Source organism: Accipiter gentilis, chromosome 25 (genome assembly GCF_929443795.1).
Source record: "Accipiter gentilis chromosome 25, bAccGen1.1, whole genome shotgun sequence".
Taxonomy (NCBI): Eukaryota; Metazoa; Chordata; class Aves; order Accipitriformes; family Accipitridae; genus Astur; species Astur gentilis.
In genome coordinates, this window is record NC_064904.1 from 2,269,091 (window position 1) to 2,284,423 (window position 15,333).

Sequence of the window (15,333 nt, forward strand, 5' to 3'; positions counted from 1 at the left end):
CCACCTGAGGCATTAACGCCATTGTTCCTGTAGCTACTTCAGCTCTGCTTCCTGGAGTACAGTGGTCACTCTAGTGATTATGTCTTGTAGGTTTTTTCTCTCTTTTCACCTGTCACTTGTTCCTACTAATATGTAAAAGGAGAAAAATCTGCTCTACCTGCACTGTATCCCTCACAAACCTCTCTTTCTTTTTTTCCATGCTAACTCTTCGCCCCCCCCCCCCCCCCCCCGCATGCCTCCTCATACCTATGCAATAATGCAGTCTGTAGTAATCCACAAGTAAAAAAACAGTCTTGAACCATGAAGCACATAAAATTCAAGTTGGGAATAATGCTCATTATTAGAATATAGAAATATTAATTTTCCCAGAAACAAAGTGCTGTACTGCTCAGTTTGTCAGGCATGTAAGAGAGACGCTGTCAAACAAGCCAGCAATCACTGGCAGTCCCAGACATCTGTGAGGAAGGAGAAGTGTGTGCATGTGTGTGTGGATGGACAAAGTGAGAAGAAAACAAGTCCCACATTTATTCATTTATTTGTTTATTCAGGGAAAAGTTTCCTGCTGTCTTAGCTCCCCCTCCTGGAGGTCAGGAACTGGGCTCTGTCAGATTCCTGTTGACTGACAAGAATCTGTACACAACCCAAATTTCCAAAGACAAAGCTTTTGTTGATTATAATATCATGCCTTTTAAAAAGGGATTTCCTGAAACCTGCATCCTTCTGGGGAACGTGTCTGCTTGATAATTTGCAGGAATGTAGCTGGAAAAAGATAAAAGGCTTGGAGGAGCAGAAGGTTAGAGTAGAGCAAGGAGGAGAAGGATGGCAAATGACGTCTTTACGCCCATTATTGCAAGATGTACCACTCTCTAAACTTTCTCCTGCCTCCACCAAGGCAGATCCAAATCCATTTCACTTGCCTCCAGCAGGCTGCCTGATCTGAGCTTTTGAGAATAATTATAAGTGCAAATTGAGAGGCAAAACCAGAAACATCCTGATCAGAGCAGAAAAGAACATATGAGGGAAGAGCTCATTTGTGTACATTTGCTGAATCATTTTGCTAACAGTATTGCAAAGGCAGTAATGTCTTTCTCTGCCAAAATCTGTCCACATAGCCTTCAGAGTGTCTGCAACAGTGCACAGAGACACGTTAAGGTTTCCTTCCAGTATTAATTAGTGATCATTATCCTGACATCAGTATTCACTTTAGAAGAGGGCACCAAGGATGTTTTCTTCTCTTCCTCTTCACCTCTTTTTCTGCCTCCTTACCTCTTCTTCTTACATAATACATGTCCATAACTATGAAGCAGCCATAGCAGCAAGCACACAAAAGGCTTCCTGTAAAAGCATTTTGGTTCCTTTGGGTCATTTTCTCTGTCTTTGATGCAGAAATTATAACCTCATATTAAATTTTGAAGACAAAATTCAAACCCAAGTAACTCATAGAGAAACATATACAGTAAACCATCACCTAAGGCTCCTAATATGTTAAAAGCAGGAGGATAATTCATGTGTAGATGTGAACTCTACTTATGTGGAAAAACATGGATTTGTCAGGTATTATTCCATAATTATTTTTGTTACCAGATGATAGAAATAGAGAGCATTTTTCTCAAGCACTAGGAACTCTGTACTAGGTTTCAGAGGGATGGAATTAGATCTGTTTTTTGGTTGTCATTCAATTCCAGATATAATAGCCTTGTACTTATTCTATATTCTAATCATGTAGAGTAAGATTATGACTTGATTATGACCTTGGTCTGCAGTAAAGCCAAGAAAATTTATGCCAAATGGTTTTGTGCTAAATGAGAGTCACTGACTGGTAGTAGTGGAAAGAGTAGATATGACCATTTGGTTTTGGTTTTGCCTGCCTTTCAGTTTATGTTGCATGGCACTCAGGTTCAGATAAATGGATGAACTGCTAGGAAAAGTGGTGCTGAGTGATTAGAATATCAGAGAAAAAACCTTGAATTCCTAGGACCTATTTTTGATTATTTTCAGGATTACTTAAAGGAAAGAATAACCAAGTGTTGTTAATTTTATTCCCTTTAAAAAATTTATAACCTTTCTATAAAACATGGGAAGACTAATGAAGACAGACAACCTGGCTTCAGGAGCACAGCAAAACTCCTGTGCTTATAACATGCTGCAAGTATTCATATGCGGGCTGTGCTCCATATGCTATCATCTCCTCCCTTCATTCTCTGTTATCTCCCCTGAGCATTAATAGGTTCTCAGGCAGCCACAGGGACCTTGACTGCTACACCTGGGACTGTACCTTTGGAAGACTGCAGCATGAAAGGTGGGGAGGATGGCCCTGAGGGCAGCTTTGGAGTTTCTTCAGACACCATAGACACACTGAGGCAATACTGGTCAGTGATGTAGGAAAGAGTTTTATAAGCAAGCTGCTAGTGTGTTGCTAGTTGTTTTTCTCCCTAGATACCACAAATTTATGATTGAGTAGCATTTTCAGTAATATATTAATTATTGAAACATATTTGTTTACTGAAGCTGAATTATGTCATGGCTATGCACTGCAGGGTGACTAAAGCTTTAAGCTGTGTGCGTGATTCTGTCCACTGAAGGGGAGACTAATAAGACCTTCAGCTTCCCAACTTGCAGGCAGATGTTTCAGCCTTTAAATACCTTTAATCAAAATATTTTAAAGGAGCTGTTCAGTTCCAGTGTTGAACAAAAGCAAATTTGAAATTTTTATCCAGCACACAAAGCCAGAATTGTTCTTCTCCAGCTAACATTAGTCATGCCAAAAAGGAATTTAAAAAAGGCATGTTTGAAAAAAGACAGTGAGATAAAAATGTTGATCAAAACCTCCTCTTAGATATGAAAGGGAACACTTCCATTAATGTCAGGAACTCAGGCCACTAAGCCAAATTTTTGGACATGGCCACCTAAAATATGTGCATATGTTCTCATGTATTTCAATATGCTTTTCTCAGCTTTATTATATCATTCCCTAAATCCTAATGGGATTTAATATCCTGGCTGCAGTAAGACAGGAAATGTCCTAGACACTTGGAAGACATAGCTTGTGCTCCAAGGAGGATTTAGTGAGAAATAATAGAAATCAAGTGTACAGGGCAAGGAAATAGAAGCAAAAATGACCAAGGTGATGATGGGCAGATGTGTTATTATTGAGGCATTTGCTTGTTGATTTTTTTAATTTTAAGTTAATTGCAACAGATTCCCTTACCCTCATCCTCTCTTCCTAGACTGGTTTTTAGAATTTTCCAGCTTCACAATAGGCAAAGTCACTGCTATCTATAGTTTATGAGTCAATTCCCAAGTTTTACAATCATGAAAGCTAAGGAGTGCCCTTAATTCCCCCACTTCCAAAATTCTACTGCTGCAAATGATCAGTTCATTCGCAGAGAGACTCAGTTCAGTTCTTGTACAAATATTGAAAACAGAGAGCTTGCTTTAGGAAGCCAACATGGCAGGGATGAGGATAAATCTCAATTACTCTATCTGCCTTCAGTTTTGGCAATTTGCTAAAGAACAAACTGTTTCAGCTTTTCCAGCCTTCTGGAATTTGCAGAAGATGCTTTTCCTTCTCAGAGTTTCTTTTTTAAATCAAGCAGGTTGTTCAACTCTTCAATCTTTTTAATGTCTTTTTGGGTAGAGATTTCTAACACAGGGACACAACTGACTTTTGCATTAGGATCCCTGAGATTTGCTGAAAAATACTGCAAACCTGACCACTACTGTGAGTTGTTATGAAACAGTTGTAAAAGACTACTGAGGTAAAGCTTTTCCCTAAAAAATTATTTAAGCACATTCAGTTGCATCCTTGCTTCCTCAGTCCTTCCCTCTGTCACACCACAGTCAACCCTGAAGTCATAAATATCTAATTAGATTTATCCTTGTGCTCTAGCTTAATACAATCAACAGTAGTTACCAATGCGTATTTTCTGTACTGAGTTTTATACTATCAGTTTATTAAGGACTTATAGCTAGAGATTAGGACACTGGCTTTAGTAAAAGGAGTCCCTTTCCCACCATCATAAGGGGAGAAAACTGAAGGAAAGTTTTAACAAATTTCTAAGGGCAAAATTCATGTAACAATAAAAAGGAGATAATCTCTAGAGTGCCAGCTTCCTACATGCTGATATGCTTAAGTGACTGTCCAGTCAAAGCTCTTTTATGTGTAATATCTAATGAGAAGTGCTGTGTGTTTGACCCAATTTGCTAGAATCATTACCGAATTCTTTTATTCAGGTGCCACATTTACCTAGGTGAGAGATACTCTGGGCAGAATCCTAGAATGAGGTGAATGCATAAATCAGTTTTAATATGGCATTCCCTCCTTGGGAGATTCCCAGCAAACCAGGAGCTGCAGCTGCCTGTGGCTGCACCTTCTCAGCTGGGCTTTCTATCACACCCGGGAGTCAAATAAAACCTAATCAGCAATCGGACTTACTATTGAAAGAGAGCTCAGTGCAGGGTATTGGCCCTGTTAGGAGGTACAGACTGTCTCTCTCTGATGATGGAAGGGGAGTGAGAGAACCACTATTATTACTCTGTGTGGTCCCAAGCATCTCAGAGGAGGCTCTGCATGTCCTTTCTTATTTTAAAAAGACAGTGTCATGATGGATCAGAGCAGTATGATCTAGATGGGAGCCAGACCATATTAGAGGCGGAAAAACTGTCACACTTAGGCTCATGTTAGAATGTAATCCTGTTAGGGTTTCTCTACAGTATCACGTCATCTTACATAATTGAAAAGAAACCACTCAACTGAAATATGCCTGTGAGACAGAAAACCTTGAACAGTGGGATAGCTAATCTTTGTTTCTAGAAAAGGACAACACACAGTGTAGGCTGCATTACATGTACATTTACCATTTGAATTCATAATGATAAGCTACAGGACTCTTCAGGGTCTCACTTTTTATCTGCAACTGTTCTAGTCTTGAGGCTGCTCCAAATGAATATAGTAATCTACAAGTGCAAGGTTGCAGGGTTATAACAGTTTGACTCCTAAAGAAACTTTCTACACTGTCAGTCTATGGAGTTCCCAAAAGCAGCATTTGGGACAGGTTATAAACTGTGCAGCTCTAGCAGAAGAACAAGCTTTCACATGCTCCTCAATTACATTTCTCTCTGAATTACCTGGATGGTGTTTAAACTGCTTAAATAAAGAAAAAAGCTTTTTAAACATGATTTCTGTTCACTGAAATTCTATTTTCCTGAAATACCAGCCAATGAGTTTTGATCTGGGTAAACAAAATCTGGAAAAATACTGTGCTTATGTAACTGCAGTTCAAAGACCCTGAGATCTACACATTTGGTACTTGCCAAGGTTTATATCCTTCATTATGTTCAAGTATGGAAAATGCAGCATTTTTTTTCAGTCATTGGAAACAACACATAACAAGACAAGACAACATCATACAATACACTATCTTTCTTTGCATGTTTTAGGGAGTGAATTGTTTAGCTATAGATATGAATAATAAATAGTAGCTGGGAATGTAAAAGTTTAAAAGTACACTTAAAATCTCAAAATATACATTAAAGAACTCATCTATACTAAAGCTAACGAATTTGTTTATGTAGCCATTCACAGACAACTGTGTAGGAGAATTAAAAGAAATATCCAACCTTTATGGTTTCAAAGAAAGTGCTTTCCTGCAGAACTGCTGTAGTTTGAGCCGATATCCTAAAACAATAACTTAGCAGATGTGAGCCTGTTTCATTTAGTGGAAAGCTATTTCTGAGGTCTGTTGACAGCACAGTTCACATCAGAAAAAATACCAAGATGATAGTTTTAGCAAATGCATGCCTTACAGCAGGGTATCTTGTATTTGTGGATTACCATACTTATTTAAAAGACTCTCCGCGTAAGTGGCTAATTAATTCACTGTAGTGAGGTGCACTAATCTGGCAGTGTGCATTAAGTTGGAGAATATACATAATGGCATTACAGAAATAGTAGCAGAACATTCCAGAGTCTGGTAGGAAATGAAAAAAAACAGAGTATGATTAAATAATATGGCCCAGAGTCTACTCTGTCAGGCATCAGTGAATAGCATTCATTGAAGTCAGTGGTTCTGCAAAAGAAAAAAATACCTGAGCAAAAATTTCCAGTTAAATGGTTTAGTTTTAGGTTTCTAAAATGTTTTAGTTTTAGGATTTGAAACAGACTGTGAGAGGACAAAGGCTGGAGGTACAATATGCAAAAATGAGTGACAGATCTAGCTTTCACTGAAGTCACTGAAAGTCCTTCAATCACTGCAATGACTATGCATCACATCTATTTCAAGACAATTTAACAGTAATATTAAGCTAATGTTTAATATTAATGCCTTTTTTTCCAGAAAGCCATAAAGAGCACAGCCTTAGAATAGTCTTCCAATGGGCTTGATCTTCCCTATTCAACATTTCATGCTATTCAGCTTTTTCTTTTCTCTTTTCTTTTACAGGCAGGCCAGATCTGGCAGATAGCTGATATGAGGACTTTGCTGACTTCAGAAAGCTGAGAGTAACAAACACCAACAGACTTCAGTGAAAGGAAATATTATCCCTCCAAGAAACTCATACACAGACGACTTTTGGTAGCTTTAAATTAACCTGTTGCTCACCTGCAAAGACACAGCTATTTTTTCTTTCAGCACACATGGAGGAAGGCAACAAACTTTGTAACCCTGGCTAATAAGACTGTGGCTTTCTTATCAAAAGTAGGAGGTAGGCTAATTACAAGAGGATTATTTTATACTTAGCCTCCAGGACTTTAACTCTGGCCTGAACACTGGACATAAATAGAAGCCAATTTTAATGACCTGAGATTTTGCTACCTGTGCTTTATTATTGTTATCAGTTCTTTAACACTTTGGTACTTTATTTCTTTAAATTAGAAATGGGTTCGTGGACTAGAATGTGGCCCACAGATTGGGCTGTTCTCATGAAATCATGGCTTATCTTCTCCCTGGGGCTCTACATGCAGGTCTCCAAAACTTTGGCCTGCCCAAAAGTGTGCCGCTGTGACCGAAACTTTGTCTACTGTAACGAGCGAAGCTTGACCTCAGTGCCTCTTGGGATACCGGAGGGTGTAACCGTCCTCTACCTCCATAATAACCAAATTAACAATGCTGGATTTCCTGCAGAGTTGCACAACGTCCAGTCTGTGCACACAGTCTACCTGTATGGTAACCAGTTGGATGAATTCCCCATGAACCTGCCCAAGAATGTCAGGGTTCTCCATCTGCAGGAAAACAACATTCAGACCATTTCTAGGGCTGCCCTTGCTCAGCTTTTGAAGCTGGAAGAGCTGCACCTGGATGACAACTCCATCTCCACTGTTGGTGTTGAGGATGGGGCGTTCCGGGAAGCCATCAGCCTCAAGCTTCTGTTCTTGTCCAAGAATCACTTAAGCAGCGTACCAGTAGGCCTTCCGGTGGACTTACAGGAACTTCGAGTAGACGAAAACCGGATTGCTGTCATTTCAGATCTGGCCTTCCAGAATCTTACAAGTCTGGAGCGTCTGATTGTGGATGGCAATCTCCTTACTAATAAAGGCATAGCTGAAGGCACCTTCAGCCACCTCTCCAAGCTCAAGGAATTCTCAATAGTGCGGAATTCACTGACCTACCCTCCTCCCGATCTTCCAGGTACACATCTGCTAAGGCTCTACTTGCAGGACAACCAGATAACCCATATACCACTTACAGCCTTTTCAAACCTCCACAAGCTGGAACGTCTTGATATTTCCAACAATCAACTTCGGATGTTGGTAAAGGGGGTATTTGATAATCTCCACAACCTGAGGCAACTCACTGTAAGGAATAATCCCTGGTTGTGTGACTGCAGTATTAAGTGGGTCACTGAATGGCTCAAATTTATTCCTGCTTCCATCAATGTACGGGGTTTTATGTGCCAGGGACCAGAGCAGGTCCGAGGTATGGCAGTCAGGGAGCTCAATATGAATATGTTGTCATGCCCCACCACCACCCCTGGTCTGCCACTTATCATCACCCCAGTCCCAGCTACAGCCATGCCAACTACATTAGTTCCCACCTCATCAGTTCCTCCCCCAAGTAGCAAATATAATCCTCTCACTCCCACCATAGCCACACTCCCCACTGTGCCTGACAGGGAGGACAGAGAAAGGGTGACACCTCCTATAGCCGAACGGATTCAACTCTCCATCCATTTTGTGAATGACACGTGCATCCAAGTTAACTGGATGTCTCTTTTTACCGTGATGGCATATAAACTCACGTGGGTTAAAATGGGCCATAGTCTGGTAGGAGGAATTGTTCAGGAACGAATAGTTAGTGGTGAGAAGCAACACTTAAGTTTGGTAAATCTGGAGCCCAAATCCACCTATCGGATTTGTTTGGTTCCATTGGATACTTACAACAATTACCGAACTGGAGAAGACACTGTCTGTTCAGAAGCCACAACCAAGGCTTCCTTTTTAAGCAATGGCAGCAACATCCCCTCCAGCCATGAGCAGACGACTTCTCAGAACCTGGGCTCCCCATTTCTGTTGGCAGGATTGATTGGAGGTGCAGTGATATTTGTCCTTGTGGTCCTGCTCAGCATTTTTTGCTGGCACATGCACAAAAAAGGACGTTACACCTCCCAGAAGTGGAAATATAACCGGGGCCGTCGGAAAGATGACTACTGCGAGGCAGGGACCAAGAAGGACAACTCCATCCTGGAGATGACGGAAACCAGCTTCCAGATTGTCTCCTTAAATAATGATCAGCTCCTTAAAGGAGATTTCAGACTGCAGCCCATTTATACCCCAAATGGGGGCACTAACTACACAGACTGCCACATCCCCAACAACATGCGATACTGCAACAGCAATGTCTCAGACCTGGAGCACTGTCATACGTGATAGTGAGGGGAGATGGGGGCATCTAAGACAAAGAGAAAAAACTCTGGAAAAAATGACCCCCCGACAACAATGAAAAAATTACATTTGATAAATGTTACACAGATGCATTTATGCATTTGAATACTCTGTAATTTATACGGTGTACTATATAATGGGATTTAAAAAAAAGTGCTATCTTTTCTATTTCAAGTTAATTGCAAATGGTTTTGTAACTCTTTGCTTTTTAAATCTTTAAAAAATATTGCTAAGTACTGTACAGGGTTGTACAATAAGAACCCAATGTCATGGCAAAGGAAAGAATAACTCATTCTTCAAACATTAACCACTTTGCTGTCGAAGCTGTCTGAGGGATGTTAAGTTTCTAGGTGTCCTGTAGTACCGGAAAATAAGTGCATATTAAAACAGGGTCACTTAGGAATGGACAAAAGCAATTCAGATAAAATGGGTACAATCTTTCTGACTTGAACCCGGCAGCAGTTGTTGAGCTTCAAACAATTGGAAATACTTCCATTCCCCTTTGTCACTTCTGCATTTCCTACCTCCAACCGAAAGCTGGAGTTCTGAGTGCTACCAAAAAGGCTACTTTCTTGTTTGATTAGTTTTCTCCCAATATACTTGGAATAGGAAAGGTAGACAGAGCTCAGTGTCAAACTCAAAGTGACCTTGATTCCTATTTGCGAAAGCTACTCTGAAAATGTCCCCCAATACTGTATACTTTTATGATAGAAACTGTTCCTGCTTTTCATTATGATTAAGAAGCTTTAGGCATTCTCTGACCCTTCTCAGTGGGTGATAAAGGTTATCAGTATGTGACAGATATCTGTCATTAAGTTGCACCTCTCTTTAATAGAGCAGCATTTGTTGACACAGCATGTTCAGGTAAAGCCTGAATGAGGGAAATTCTGACTGCTCCCAGCTCTGCAGTATTCATGTAGAATTTGGAATCTAAAAGTGTAAATTGCTGAAAACATGATGCAAAATATGATGCCAATGGAAAGATTGCTATTGACTTCTATGGTTCAAGCCCTATTTGATTTAGGGGTCTGAGTTATGTTCAGTATGGAGAAGTAGGGGAAAAAAAAAAAAAAAGACAAACGGAGAAAACAAATAAGAAAGATCTTTTTAAAATTTATTTATGATAGGAAAGGCCTTCAGGCCTATTATGAACTGAAATACGTTCAGCAGGGAAAATCGTGTATAAATCCTGGTAGGTTCCCCCCCCCCCATTCAAGTATACAGAGACAGACATTAACTAAGCATTTGATTAACTAAGGAATTTTGAGAACACAAGTACACACTGTCCCTCTGAATTACTCTTCTTTTATCTTAAGCTTGTGGAAGTTTTCCACAATGATCTGTGCTTTATAAGCAGTAGGTGGGCTTAGAATTTGCTTTTTTATTCCCTCAAATTCTTTAGCTGGAATACCTTCTGAGTTGTTGAGCTTTACAGGCACTATGTGAAATATGGTTGTATTAAAACCATGATGCTGGTCTCAAAATTATACAATGTTCCAGCCACTCCATTGACTCTGTGACTGCCAAGAGCTCTGGATTTCTTGCCAGTTCAGTGTTGGAATTTAATTGTTCCTTTCTTTCCGTTTGTTTGTTTTTTAATGCGGCTCACTTTCTCCTGAGCTTGAGGACAAGCAAAAGTTCACAACAAAGAGAAAAAAAAGAGAGAGACAAAACTTTCCTGAGGGAGTAGGGAACCAAAGAGAAAACTTTTTACAGTGACCCACTAGGGCCAAGGAGAAGTTGTTAGAAATGGATTGGAGGTAAAGGCTGAAGCACTTTCACTGTGGAATGCTTAGACTTTTCACTTTCTGAGGCTGCTTATGTTGGGAGAGAGGGTTTTAATCCTTTCCTTTGCTTATTTCACTCAAATAATTCTTGAAACCCAGCAGTCTATGAGTGTGCAGTTTCTGAAATTCAAATCACATGATAACACTCATTTTCTGCAATGGCAAAATTAATCCAGTTATGATTGATGGCAAAGTACAATCTTTGTATAAGGAACTGCATCCTCCCCCCAACATCTTTTATAATCACATTTTGAAATTCCACTCTATATTCTGTATATTTGCTATTTTCTCCAGCTATAACAGGTATTTTAGGCAACCTGTGTGGCTACTGTAATAGTAAAGTCACTGAAATTTTGCTGAATAAAAGGCTGCCGTATGATTTCAAATGGTGTAATACTAGGTAGAAACGTCTATGCAAAGTGTTTTTTTCTGTGATCTATTTACTGAAGATTATGATGAGAAGTTTGATACTTTTGTTTTGTTTGTTTAATATGTTTTAGGTGCCAAAGCCCACAAGACAAGCAGCAAATAGTTGTGCTTCTGCACGCTTCCATTGCATGCTGGAGTTTGTTTGAAATTAAGTAGAGCCAGAGATTCCCATTGGGTGTGGATGTAGTATTTAATTTCACTGAAATAACTAGCTGTATGTTTGATTTCAAGAGGCATCCTTTGAAAGTACGCACTTACTAGAATTTCATACTTTAATGACTGATGCTGGAGGTATCTTTGTCCTCCTTGATGAACATCATCTGTTCCAGGCCTCAGGATACCATAGTTTCAAGATGAGCTAGGCGCCTTATTTGTAGCAAATGACTTATTCAGGGAGTTCAGCCGTACTGCAGGTGAATGATCCACAAGCCCAAACTGATGACAACAAATGTGGTTACTGTTCTAATAGGGTGAGAACACAAGGCATTTACAAACTGTTTGTTTTGATCTTGGATGATGAAATGTATATATATCTATCTGTGAACTGTTACTCACTTACCTAGATCAAAAATCAAAATGATATTAAAGATAGCATTGTTTATGCTTCTTTTCAATATGAAGAAGAATATACATATTGGTATGGGATACTGACGAAGTTTCTTTTCTATAAATACTCTTCTGAAAAAAGTAGCAAGCCAGTTACACCAAAATTTGTGGATAAAGCTGGGAGTATTATCTAAAAAAATTCACAGTTGTAGTCAACTGAAAGGTCATATGTTTCATTTGAAGAAAGTTTCTCCCAATTCTATTTGCTGTCCAGCTGCAAAAGAGTTAATGTATTTTAACCTACAACAGAGTTTGGGACTTTTCAAAGTGCCAGTCACACAAACAGCTGAGACTTCATTTCAAGTCACATCTAGATAAGTACATAACGGGCAATTTTCACTAGGTAAAGTATTTGGAAAAGTCAGGAGTTAAAAATGGGCAATGGTCTTTTGACGATGTAAAGTTTAAGATTAGTAGCTTTTTCCCTGGGCTTCGTAAAAATGGGGTCATCTTCACTTAGTGCAAATATCAAACCACAGATACTAACTAAAGGATATAGAGCAGACATCCTAAATGTGTGCATATACAACTCATACAAAAAGTTCACTTCCAGGTCCTCATTTGAACACCTTCATTGGACCTGGGGGCAAATGACTTGTTGACAGACAAAATCTCACCCATCTTCCGTTGTATACTGCTAATAGCTGACATAAATTTACAGAAAAGATTAGTGAGTGGAATAAAAGAAGTCTTTAAGTGAAATTATGTTAAAGCAGTATCACAACACTGCTGTGACCAGTGCTTGGGTTCCTTCTGAAGACTTATTTACAAACCGGTCCTCATTTTCACAGTTTCTGTCACTGTAACAGGTGTTCCTTGCATGTAGCTTGCCAGCAGAAACAAACACCCGATGAATGCATGGACTTTGTGTTAACAGGTTCTTATTGGAGACATTATTATTGAATTTATTCCTATGAATATTTAGGGATTGGGTTACTTTGGACTGAAAAGATATTAGGAGTTTTCCTGGTAAGCCAATAAAGGACTACAATGAATGTCATGTAAAACAGAAAAATTAAGTAGCATATGCTATTTGTTACTAGAGTAGTTCAACTATATTTTTCTCTCAATTATTTTCTCTTTTCATGAGAGAAAATTTCTCCCTCTGAGAAATGTATCGATTTTAATTTTGGAAGCAAAAGAAATTTAAGCATATCGTATTGTTGTTATGGTTTTAAGGTCTACATAAGGCACTTTATTAATGACATTGAAGTGAAAGTTCAGTCTCAGCTTTTGACAGTGAAGTGGTTAATTCCCATTGAATTCTCCATTTATAGTACTTCTTCACCTTAAATTTAACATGAAGATATTAAAGTTTTTTCTTTAGAACATGAGAAAAATGGGTTTACTCATGACTTATCTTTCCAGCTCAGTGGAAAAACAAAACAGAAATGAGTGCCAAACCAAAAGTTCCTGGCTCTGAGCCTCATCAGATCCTGCCTGATGCTCTCTTCTAAACACAGAGATAATCCTAGGAAGCTGATGATCACTCCTTCCCTGAACTCTAGTGAACAGGGCACTTTGTATCCCAGATGATACTACAGGCAATATTGAAGCATTTGGCATTAAACTTTTGTACAGCAGAGAATGTCTTGCTCTTTAAAAGGACGCTGGCTAGTAGTCCATCTGGAAAACTAGCACAAAAGAGATTTGGCAAGCTTTTGTTATGCTGGGGCTCTGCGGAAATGTGCCTCATGAGAGCTGAATTCTGATCTTCTCAGAAACAGATAAGCTACTAAACAAATTGTTATCTCTTGATCCTAATTATCTGAAGATGATCTTTCATAAAATTGATTTTAACTGAGACATGCACACTTGATTCTGTTCTGTGTTTGGTATACTTTCTATCTTTAACATGGAAAAATAGATGGTTTGAAGTCTGCATTATCTGTTCTCTGCAATCTGCCATGTTGCACGCATTGTTAACTTCAAAACCTCACTATACACTATATATTATCTTGTTGACATATTCAGTAAAGAGTTATTTAAAAAAATACAACAATCCTGCTGTATTTATATGAGCAAGTTAATTAAAATAAGGATGTGAATATCTGAAAGCAAAACCAGAAAAACCAAAATATCAGTCTTTTGTACTTTCATTCCTGGAAATATTTTCAAATGTTCTATTGTATGTCCACCCTCTCTTCAGATTCTAAAAGACAAATATTTTACTGTTACTTCAATTTCTCAAATTTAATCTTACCTTTATAAGATTATCTCATTCTGATATACATATAGGAAAGCACTGTAAAACAAGAATGGGTTGTATTTCAGTGTTTGCAGTTAATAGGTACACTCAAGCAGCTACACGTCTATAACATATATATGTATGTAGAAGCTGTGACCCATTATATGCATAGTCATATGATAAATGCATTTGACATTCATCCTTGACAATCTTAAACCTGCCTTTTACCTATTATTATCTATTTAATCTGTTTCCTTGCAATGAAATGTGGGGGGTTTTTTTGAATTCTCTCTTCAAAATTGTTCTTGAATTTTCAGAATGCACAACATTCAGACATAGGCCTTAATAAATTTTTGTATATCTTATACCTAACATAAATGGTAATATATACATTATATATAAAGATATGCTTTAGCTACTTAGAAATGAAAATTACCCCTTGTTGCGGTTTAACCCCAGCCAGCAATTAAGCACCACACAGCCACTCGCTCACTTCCCCCCACCCAGTGGCATGGGGGAGAGAATCAGGAAAAAAAAGTAAAAATTTGACAAACTGTTGAGACAAAGACAGTTTAATAGGACAGAAAAGAAGAAAATAATAATAATAACAATAATAATGACAGTAATAGTAATTAAAGAATTGGAATATACAAAACAAGTGATGTACAATGCAATTGCTCACCACTCACCAGCTAATGCCCAGGTAGTTCCTGAGCAGCGACCTGCACCCCCTAGCCAACTCCCCCCAGTTTATATACTGGACATGACATCACATGGTATGGAATACCCCTTTGGCCAGTTTGGGTCAGCTGTCCTGGCTGTGTCCCCTCCCAACTTCTTGTGCCCCTCCAGCCTTCTCGCTGGCTGGGCATGAGAAGCTGAAAAATCCTTGACTTAGTCTAAACACTGCTTAGCAACAACTGAAAACATCAGTGTGTTATCAGCATTCTTCTCATAGGGAATCCAAACCACAACACTATACCAGCTACTAGAAAGAAAATTAACACTATCCCAGCCAAAACCAGAACACTCCTCTTCTAGTTACACATACAAGAACTAATTTTTGGCTTTGCCAGAACCTGAAGCTTAGAAATGTAATATTGCTAATTGTCACAATTCTTCTATAAATTACCTTATTCTCTGTCTTAACCTTGAATATCAAGTAAAACTGCTGAGAGCTGCTTGTGCAATACATCCACATCTAGGCCCCCCCTCTTACTATGCTTCCCTGAACTTGACATTTTTTCTGAGCCAGATTAGACCAGATTAGGTTCTGGTAACAAAACCTTCTTGCCTTACCATAGGAAGGTGGACAATAGAGGTAAAGTAAATGATAAAAGCTTGCAATCATTTATTTATTTCTGGCAAAAATAATGGCATCATTTTCAATTGATAATTTTGCTTTCTCTCAAAAAAACCCAAAACTTGACAAACACTGACTACTT

The 15,333-nt window shown here is 38.7% G+C and overlaps 1 protein-coding gene across 3 annotated transcripts in view; it reads left to right on the forward strand.

Annotated features, from left to right (window-relative positions):
- Nucleotides 1–14,966, forward strand: part of FLRT2 (fibronectin leucine rich transmembrane protein 2) — a 64,544-nt gene extending 49,578 nt beyond the window's left edge. For 2 of the 3 annotated variants that reach the window (XM_049828489.1, XM_049828488.1), the window contains exon 2: nt 6,441–14,966. In XM_049828489.1, the coding sequence (XP_049684446.1) occupies nt 6,875–8,863 (1,989 nt within the window). In that variant the 5' untranslated portion in view covers nt 6,441–6,874 and the 3' untranslated portion in view covers nt 8,864–14,966. Of the gene's footprint in view, nt 1–2,306; nt 2,379–6,440 lie in introns of those variants that run through there. The other variant, XM_049828490.1, reaches the window with a different exon arrangement.
- The last annotated feature ends 367 nt before the right edge of the window (nt 14,967–15,333 follow it).